A 10,459-nucleotide genomic window follows, 5' to 3' on the forward strand; every position below is an offset into this window, starting at 1 on the left:
GGTGGCAGTCGTGCGTAGGCCATATTTGTCACAGTCGCTTTCCTTCTGTTACAGAGTGTTTCACGCTGTAAATACCACCCAAACTCACTCTATTTTACCAGTGTTAGTAGGCCAGAAGCACAATGTCCGAATTGGGTGAAGAAAATCCCGTCTACGGACCATTTTTCGGCGTAATGGGAGCCGCATCGGCCATCATATTCAGCGGTACGTATTGATTTTTTTGGATCTACTTTTCGCCCTCCCCGCAGTGCTTTTAAAACGCTTTTCTCGCCCCCCTAACTGTCCTAACCAACCCCCCTGTCTAGGGAGGGCCCCCTTCTTTATAAGGGGGCCCCCTATACGGGGGCGTAGGTCACCACAATGCAAGCTTATTGCAGTGCCCCCGATCTACTTTTCGCCCTCCCCGCAGTGCTTTTAATACGCTTTTCTGGCCCCCCTTACTGTGTCCTAACCAACCTCCCTGTACAGGGAGGGCCCCTTTTTTTTGTAAAGGGGGCCACAAAGTGTATTGAAGAGCCCCCCCCCGCAAGGAAACCTCTCATCAAGAGTGCCACTCCAAGAAAAACAAAGCCTACTCAAACTTTTAAGTGTAAAACAAGCAACCCATGACTTGAAGGGGTGGGGTCACATGACCTGCAAGCACAATCAAGCAACCCATGACTGGGGGTCACGTGACCTGTGTAAATAGACAATCTCGCACCCAGCCCACTTGATTTTTGGTGAAGTGTGATTGTTGGTTAATTTCGAGTGTCACTTGATTTTTCGAGTTGTGTTATCCTACAGTTTACTTAACCTGGAAACTGGATTAAATCAGCTTAAATAAGGTTTTAATAACCTAATTTTTCCAGTGCAATCACGTGAGAGTTGAGGTCATGTGACTTTGGCTGATTGGAGCGAGGTGTTGGCTCACGTGCGCCCAGTGGTTTTCAAATTTGTTTTCGTGCATCACTTTAACGCCCTCTAGCGGCCAAACGGGGCAGGGTATTGACAAAAAAAAGTACATTTTCAGAAACCTCTCGGTCTGGACTATGTTTTTTGTTCTGTGACATTTTGACGTCGAGTGTCAACTAAGCGAGTTATTCAGTGACAAAGAGACGAGTGTCAAGAAAAACACTGTTTTTGTCGTCTATAGTGACTTTGACGTCCTCTAGCGGCCAAACCGTCCAACCAATCACGTGGTTCGATGGTATTTTCTCAAAGCTGACACTTTGGGCTACATTTTTGCTTTAGTGACATTTTGACGTCAAGTGTCAACTAAGCGAGTTATTCAGTGTCAAACAACTAATGTCAGAAAAGTTTTCTTTTAGCAACTTTCACGCCCCCTAGCGGCCAAACGGTGCAAGGTATTGACAAAAAAAGTACATTTTCAAAAACCTCTCGGTCTGGACTATATTTTCTGTTCTGTGACATTTTGACGTCAAGTGTCAACTGAGCGAGTTATTCAGTGTCAAAACAACTAATGTCAGAAAAGTTGGTGTTTGTGTTTTTTTAGCAGTTTGGCAACATTGTTTTGATTTTTTCCATGGTGCTTAGACTTGTGGGACAGTGTTGCCAAATTGTGGCACTTGAATTATTAAAAGTGGCAGTGGCAACTCTGGAAATACTTAAATGCTTGTCAGGTTGTTTTTAGAATTTTTTTTTTGTGGGCAGTGTTGCCACATTACTGAAAGTATCACTTGAATTTCAGAGTAATAGTGGCAACACTGTGAAAATTATTTTTATGTGTCAGTTTAGCAAAGTTTGAAGGGGTTGAAGGAAAAATTGGAGCAGTGTTGCCAAACCACTCAAAACCATACTTAACTTGAAATTTACTCCCTTATTTGACAAGTTACGTCAAAATGTCATAGAAAACAAAAGATAGAGCAGATTTCAAGCTTTCCAAAAATGTCCCCCCATGAGTTAATTGGTTATACCGTTTGGCCGCTAGAGGGCGTTAAAGTTAGTTTACCATAAAATTACTAATTTTTTAACACACATTGCTTTGACCCTAATTTACTCGGTTATTTGACAGGTTACGTCAAAATGTCATAGAAAACAAAAGATAGAGCAGATTTCAAGCTTTCCAAAAATATCCCCCCACGAGTTGATTGGTTATACCGTTTGGCCGCTAGAAGGCGTTAAAGTTCCTTCACCATAAAATCACATATTTTTTGACACTCGTTGCTTTGACCCTAATTTACTCCCTTATTTGACAAGTTACGTCAAAATGTCATAGAAAACAAATGAAAGAGCAGATTTCAAGCTTTCCAAAAATATCCCCCCATGAGTTGATTGATTATACCGTTTGGCCGCTAGAGGGCGTCAAAGTTTCTTCACCATAAAATCGCATATTTTTTGACACTTGTTGCTTTAACCCTAATTTACTCCCTTATTTGACAAGTTACGTCAAAATGTCATAGAAAACAAATGAAAGAGCAGATTTCAAGCTTTCCAAAAATATCCCCCCACGAGTTGATTGGTTATACCGTTTGGCCGCTAGAGGGCGTCAAAGTTTCTTCACCATAAAATCGCATATTTTTTGACACTTGTTGCTTTAACCCTAATTTACTCCCTTATTTGACAAGTTACGTCAAAATGTCATAGAAAACAAATGAATGAGCAGATTTCAAGCTTTCCAAAAATATCCCCCCTCGAGTTGATTGGTCGCACCGTTTGGCCGCTAGAGGGCGTCAAAGTTCCTTCACCATAAAATCACTAATTTTTTTTCAGCGTTGGGCGCCGCCTACGGAACGGCCAAATCCGGAACCGGAATCGCCGCCATGTCCGTAATGCGACCGGAACTGATTATGAAATGTATTATTCCCGTCGTCATGGCGGGTATTATCGCCATTTACGGCCTGGTCATAGCCATCCTGATTGCCGGCAACATTGCCGCCCCCACCTCTTATACGCTTTACAAGTAAGTTGGTTTTTTTTGTGTTTTTTTTTTTAAAGTTGTCAAAACTGTCAAAAAAACTCGAAAAAGAGTGTTTAACCTAACCTAAGTGTCAAAGTTGTCAAAATTGTCAGAAAAAACTTAAAAAAGAGGGTTTAACCTAATCTGACTGTCAAAGTTGTCAAAACTGTCAAAAAAACTCGAAAAAAGAGGGTTTTACTTAACCCGACTGTCAAAGTTGTCAAAACTGTCAAGAAAACTTCAAAAAAGAGTGTTTAACCTAACCTAAGTGTCAAAGTTGTCAAAATTGTCAGAAAAAACTTATAAAAGAGGGTTTAACCTAATCTGACTGTCAAAGTTGTCAAAACTGTCAAAAAATCTTCAAAAAAGAGGGTTTAACCTAACCGAACTGTCAAAGTTGTCAAAACTGTCAATAAACCTTAAAAAAGAGGGTTTAAACTAAACTGACTGTCAAACTTGTCAAAATTGTCAAAAAAAGAGGGTTTAACCTAACCAACCTGTCAAAAGTTGTCAAAACTGTCAAAAAGACGAATCTAACCTTACTGTCGAAAAAATAAATAAATAAAAAATAGAAATAAAATAAAAAATTAATAAATAAAAATAAATAAAAAAAAGTGAAAAAAAAAACAAAAAAAAATAAAAAAAAAGATAAATATCTAAAAAAAAAGTTAAATAAAGAGGGTTTAACTTAACCTAACTGTCAAAACTGTCAAAAAAAAACTAAAAAAGTTAAAAAAATTAAATAAATAAAAAATAAAAATTAAAAATAAAAAAAAGTGAAAAAAATAAAAAAGATAAATAGCTCAAAAAAAACTTTAAAAAAAGAGGGTTTAACCTAACCAAACTGTCAAAGTTGTCAAAATTGTTAAAAAGACGAATCTAATCCGACTGTCAAAAAAAAAACTAAGAAATAAATAAAAAATAAAAGAAAACTTAAAAAAAATAAATAAATAAGGAATAAAAAAAGTGAAAAAGAAAATGAAAAAATTAAAAATAAAAAAAAAGATAAATATCTCAAAAAAACGGATCTAACTCGACTGTCAAAAAAAAATTAAAAAAGTAAAAAAAAGATAAATAAATAACAAATAATAAAAAAATAAGTAAAAAGAAAACAAAAAAAAAATAAGGAATAAAAAAAAGTGAAAAAAAAAATATCTCAAAAAAAAACTTAACCAAACTGTCAAAATACACGAAACTGTCAAAAAAAAAATTGAAATTTATGTGGGAGCTGTCAAAATCACAAGATTTATGACAGTTATTTTGACAACTGTCACTTACACGTCGAAACTGTCAAAATTTGCCAGAATTACAGTTTAACACAATTTTTTTACAACGAGACGCGTTTCTGAGGATTATGACAGTTTGTTTGACAGCAGTCACGTGACGGTCTAGCTAAACAGTGTCCTACAATCACGTGACAACTGTCATTAATGTCAAAACTGTCAAAAAAAACTTAAAAAAAGAGGGTTTAACCTAACTGTCAAAATTGTCAAAAAGACGAATCTAATCCGACTGTCAAAAAAAATCTAAAAAATAATTTAAAAAAATAAAAGAAATAAATAAGGAATAAAAAAGTAAAAAAGAAAATAAAAAAATGAAAAAAAAAAAAAAATCTCAAAAAACCTTAACCTAACTGTCAAAACTGTCAAAAAAACGAATCTAACCCGACTGTCAAAAAAAAAACTAAAAAAGTAAAAAAAAGGTAAATAAATAAAAAATAATAAAAAAATAAGTAAAAAGTAAAAGAAAACAAAAAAAAAATTAATAAAATAAGTAAAGAAAAAAAAAATTAAAAAATAAATATCTCAAAAAAAAACCTAACCAAATTGTCAAAATACACAAAACTGTCAAAAAAAAAATTGAAATTTATGTGGGAGGTGTCAAAATCACAAGATTTATGACAGTTATTTTGACAACTGTCACTTACACGTCGAAACTGTAAAAATTTGCCAGAATTACAGTTTAACACAATTTTTACAACGAGACGCGATTCTGAGGATTATGACAGTTTGTTTGACAGCAGTCACGTGACGGTCTAGCTAAACAGTGTCCTACAATCACGTGACAACTGTCATTAATGTCAAAACTGTCAAAAAAACTTAAGAAAAGAGGGTTTAACCTAACCTAACTGTCAAAGTTGTCAAAAAGACGAATCTAATCCGACTGTCAAAAAAAAAAAACTAAAAAATAAAAGAAAACTAAAAAAAAATAAATAAAAAAGGAATAAAAAAAAGTGAAAAAAAAAAATGAAAAAAAAAATAAATATCTCAAAAAACCTTAACCTAACTGTCAAAAAAACGAATCTAACCCGACTGTCAAAAAAAAACTAAAAAAAAAGATAAATAAAAAAATAAATAAAAAGTAAAAGAAAACTTAAAAAAATAAATAAGGATTAAAAAAAGTGAAAAAAAAAAAAACTTAACCAAACTGTGAAATCACAAGATTTATGACAGTTATTTTGACAATTGTCACTTACACGTCAAAATTTGCCAGAATTACAGTTTAACACAATTTTCACAACTAGACGCGTTTCTGAGGATTATGACAGTTCGTTTGACAGCAGTCACGTGTCAACTGTCACTTACGCGTCAAAATTTGACGGCGCGCGTCGTCTGTCAAAACAAAAAATTGACAAAAGACAGCTGACAGCTTTCGTTTATCGTGTTGCAGGGGATTTTTGCATTTGGGCGCCGGCCTGGCGGTGGGCTTCTCCGGATTGGCGGCAGGCTTCGCCATCGGCATCGTGGGAGACGCGGGCGTGCGCGGTACCGCCCAACAGCCCCGCCTCTTTGTCGGAATGATTCTGATTTTGATTTTCGCCGAAGTGTTGGGTCTCTACGGGCTGATCGTCGCCATTTTCCTTTACACCAAAAATTAATTTCCCCCCCTCCTTCCCCCACCGCCTGTTTTCGTCCACCATCTTGTTTTACGTCATCCTCCCCCCCCCCCCCACTCCTGTCCCAGTAGTATAAAACACATTTTACGTGTAAATAACGTTAATTGAGGTTATGTAAAGGCACCTCAAATGTATGATAGTTAGGGAGTTTCCCCAGGTTTTTTCCCCCGCAGGAATTTGGCGTTTCAGTATTAAATTCCCTAGCCCCCCCCATCCCTAGTTGCCCCTCCCTATCACCCCAATTAATATATGAAAACATTAAAAACAAATTGTTGTTGTAAATAAACTAAGGGGGCGCTATTACCAAACAGAAATGTCCGTTTATATAGAATTGTTCGTGGTTTTTAGCTTGTTTTGTTTTCGCTGTCAAAATGTGACGTGTGGCTGTCACTTTTGACGCGCCACACGTCACTCGAAACGTCACTCTCTCCCCACCCACCCGCGCAGCCGACTCGATTAAGTTTCCCAGAGAGAGAGAGAGAGAAATTCATTCGTTCGTATGTTTCGAAAGGAGAAACGAAATAAATTTGTGTACATTCCATTACATAATTTCTGTTTTGAATCTTGCGTTTTTTGTTTCCTCCTTTTCTGGTGTTAGAGGAGCAGTTGGAGCAAAAGTGTTAATAAGGAGAGTTGTAGGGAATTTCACGCTCTACCAGATTGTTTCTTAGGCTTTTTGCCCTAACGGGCCTTATAAGGAAGTTACAGGCCGAAAACTGCCTACAGTGCACTAAAGTGCTCCGGTAACTCCATAGCGGAGCGTAGCTCCGCTATTTGAGGAGTTATCGCAAAAGTGAACATAAGGAGAGTTGTAGGGAATTTCACGCTCTACCAGATAGTTTCTTAGGGTTTTTGCCCTAACGGGCCTTATAAGGGAGTTACAGGCCGAAAACACGCTGCCTGTAATAGAGAATGACTGAAAAAGTGTTAAAAGTGTCAAATTTAAACAGAAAGGCGTTTTTGGTGTCGTCATATTGTCAAATGAAGTCAAAATGACTGAAAATTGCTTAAAAACGTCAAATTGAGAGAGAAATACGTTTTTAGTTTCTTGAAACTGTCAAATGACGTCAGAATGACTTACAAGTGTCAAATTGAGACAAAAATGTGTTGGAATTGTCAAATGACGTCAGAATGACTTACAAGTGTCAAATTGAGACAAAAAGGTGTTTTTAATGTCTTTCAATTGTCAAAATAACTTAAAAGTGTCGAATTGAGACAAAAATGCGTTTTTGGTATCTTGAAAATGTCAAAATGACTTAAAAGTGTCAAATTAAGACAGAAATGTGTTTTTGATGTGTTGGAATTGTCAAATGTCGTCAAAATGACTTAAAAGTGTCAAATTGAGACAAAAATGCGTTTTTGGTATCTTGAAACTGTCAAAATGACTTAAAAGTGTCAATTGAGAGAGAAATGCGTTTTTAGTGTCTTGAAATTGTCTAATGACGTCAAATTGAGACAGAAATGTGTTTTTGGTGTGTTGGAATTGTCAAATGACATCAAAATGACTTAAAAGTGTCAAATTGAAACAGAAATGTGTTTTTAGTGTCTTTCAATTGTCAAATGATGTCAAAATGACGTTAAAAGTGTCAAATTGAGAGATAAATGTGTTTTTGGTTTCTTGGAATTGTTAAATGACGTCAAAATGACTTAAAAGTGTCAAATTGAGACAGAAATGTGTTTTTGATGTGTTGGAATTGTCAAATGTCGTCAAAATGACTTAAAAGTGTCAAATTGAGACAAAAATGCGTTTTTGGTATCTTGAAAATGTCAAAATGACTTAAAAGTGTCAAATTAAGACAGAAATGTGTTTTTGATGTGTTGGAATTGTCAAATGTCGTCAAAATGACTTAAAAGTGTCAAATTGAGACAAAAATGCGTTTTTGGTATCTTGAAACTGTCAAAATGACTTAAAAGTGTCAAATTAAGACAGAAATGTGTTTTTGATGTGTTGGAATTGTCAAATGTCGTCAAAATGACTTAAAAGTGTCAAATTGAGACAAAAATGCGTTTTTGGTATCTTGAAACTGTCAAAATGACTTAAAAGTGTCAATTGAGAGAGAAATGCGTTTTTAGTGTCTTGAAATTGTCTAATGACGTCAAATTGAGACAGAAATGTGTTTTTGGTGTGTTGGAATTGTCAAATGACATCAAAATGACTTAAAAGTGTCAAATTGAAACAGAAATGTGTTTTTAGTGTCTTTCAATTGTCAAATGATGTCAAAATGACGTTAAAAGTGTCAAATTGAGAGATAAATGTGTTTTTGGTTTCTTGGAATTGTTAAATGACGTCAAAATGACTTAAAAGTGTCAAATTAAGACAGAAATGTGTTTTTGATGTGTTGGAATTGTCAAATGTCGTCAAAATGACTTAAAAGTGTCAAATTGAGACAAAAATGCGTTTTTGGTATCTTGAAAATGTCAAAATGACTTAAAAGTGTCAAATTAAGACAGAAATGTGTTTTTGATGTGTTGGAATTGTCAAATGTCGTCAAAATGACTTAAAAGTGTCAAATTGAGACAAAAATGCGTTTTTGGTATCTTGAAACTGTCAAAATGACTTAAAAGTGTCAATTGAGAGAGAAATGCGTTTTTAGTGTCTTGAAATTGTCTAATGACGTCAAATTGAGACAGAAATGTGTTTTTGGTGTGTTGGAATTGTCAAATGACATCAAAATGACTTAAAAGTGTCAAATTGAAACAGAAATGTGTTTTTAGTGTCTTTCAATTGTCAAATGATGTCAAAATGACGTTAAAAGTGTCAAATTGAGAGATAAATGTGTTTTTGGTTTCTTGGAATTGTTAAATGACGTCAAAATGACTGAAAATTACTTAAAAGTGTCAAATTAAGACAGAAATGTGTTTTTGATGTGTTGGAATTGTCAAATGACGTCAAAATGAGTTAAAAGTGTCGCTATTTGAGGAGTTATCGCAAAAGTGAACATAAGGAAAGTTGTAGGGAATTTCACGCTCTACCAGATAGCTTCTTAGGGTTTTTGCTCTAAAACGCTGTTTTCTCCCAAAAAAGAGGAGCAGTTTGGCAACGCGGCTGACTTTGGTTGGAGGGAAAAAAAAAAATTCAAAAAATTCCTGCTTCGAAACTACTTGAGATATTAAGGTGGTTCGAACGCTCAAATGTAGCTACACTATCTGGCTACCTCTGGTAAGAATTTGGTTCTGATCTCTCAGAAGGTAATGGAGTGGGGGGTTCAGAAGTAACCCCTTTACAAGTGAGTACAAACTCTATTCTCTGAAACACGAAAATTCAAAAAATTCCTGCTTCTAAACTACTTGAGATATTAAGGTGGTTCGAACGCTCAAATGTAGCTACACTATCTGGCTACCTCTGGTAAGAATTTGGTTCTGATCGCTCAGAAGGTAATGGAGTGGGGGGCTCAGAAGTAATCTCTTTACAAGTGACCTCTTACCCACCTCATTGGGAAAAAAATTACATCATAGACAGCTGAACTATTGAATTGTCAAAAATGACGTCAGAATGACTGAAAATTTCTTAAAAGTGTCAAATTGAGACAGAAATATGTTTTTAGTGTCTTTCAATTGTCAAAATAACTTTAAAGTGTCAAATTGAGACTGAAATGTGTTTTTGGTGTTTTGGAATCGTCAAATGACGTCAGAAAGACTGAAAATGTCTTAAATGTGTCAAATCAAGACAAAGATGTCTTTTTGGTGTCTTGAAATTGTCAAATAACGTCAAAATGACTGAAAATTACTTGAAAGTGTCAAATTGAGACAGAAATGAGTTTTTAATGTCTTTCAATTGTCAAAATGACTTAAAAATGTCAAATTGAGAAAAAAATGTGTTTTTGGTGTCTTGGAATTGTCAAATGACGTCAAAATGACTTAAAAGTGTCAAATTGAGACAAAAATGCGTTTTTGTTGTCTTGGAAATGTCAAATGACGTCAAAATGACTTAAAAGTGTCAAACTGAGACAGAAATGTGTCTTGGGGGCTTCAACTGTCAAATGACGTCAAAATAACTTAAAAGTGTCAAATTGAGACAGAAATGTGTTTTTAGTGTCTTTCAATTGTCAAATTACGTCAAAATGACATAAAAGTGTCAAATTGAGACAGAAATGCGTTTTTGGTGTCTTTTAATTGTCAAATGACGTCAAAATGACCTAAAAGTGTCAAATTGAGAGAGAAAGGTGTTTTTGGTGTCTTGGAATTGTCAAATAACGTCATAATGACTGAAAATGTCTTAAAAGTGTCAAATCGAGACAGAAACGTGTTTTTGGTGTCTTGGAATTGTCAAATGACGTCAGAATGACTTAAAATTATCTAATAGTGTCAAATTGAGACAGTAATGTGTTTTTGGTGTCTTGGAATTGTCAAATGACTTAAAAGTGTCAAATTTAGACAGAAAGGCGTTTTTGGTGTCGTCATATTGTCAAATGACGTAAGAATGCCTGAAAAAGTCTTAAAAGTGTCAAATTGAGACGAATAGAAGTGTAAACTAGAGAGAGAGAGAGAGAGAAAAATGTGTAAATGCAATTAAAAACATAAATGCCATTTGGTTTGTGGCCCAAAAAATGGCATGGCCCCTCCAGTCTGACGCGCCAATTCATTGCCCTCACCGGCAGCTATGCGCTAGACAAGGACGCCGCTATATATTTCTGTCAGCTGTCACTTTGCCTTCATTAACGTCACAA

At 35.1% G+C, this 10,459-nt stretch overlaps 1 protein-coding gene across 1 annotated transcript; it reads left to right on the forward strand.

The window, feature by feature from the left end:
- On the forward strand, positions 1-6,354 carry Vha16-1 (Vacuolar H[+] ATPase 16kD subunit 1). The gene is made up of 3 exons (XM_081992927.1): positions 1-204; positions 2,710-2,899; positions 5,567-6,354. Exons 1-3 carry the CDS (start codon positions 123-125, stop codon positions 5,772-5,774), a joined length of 480 nt encoding a protein of 159 aa, XP_081849053.1. The 5' UTR covers positions 1-122; the 3' UTR covers positions 5,775-6,354.
- The last annotated feature ends 4,105 nt before the right edge of the window (positions 6,355-10,459 follow it).

The sequence above is a fragment of the Ips typographus genome, linkage group LG15 (genome assembly GCF_016097725.1).
Source record: "Ips typographus isolate SLU linkage group LG15, UJ_Ityp_2.0, whole genome shotgun sequence".
Classification (NCBI taxonomy): Eukaryota; Metazoa; Arthropoda; class Insecta; order Coleoptera; family Curculionidae; genus Ips; species Ips typographus.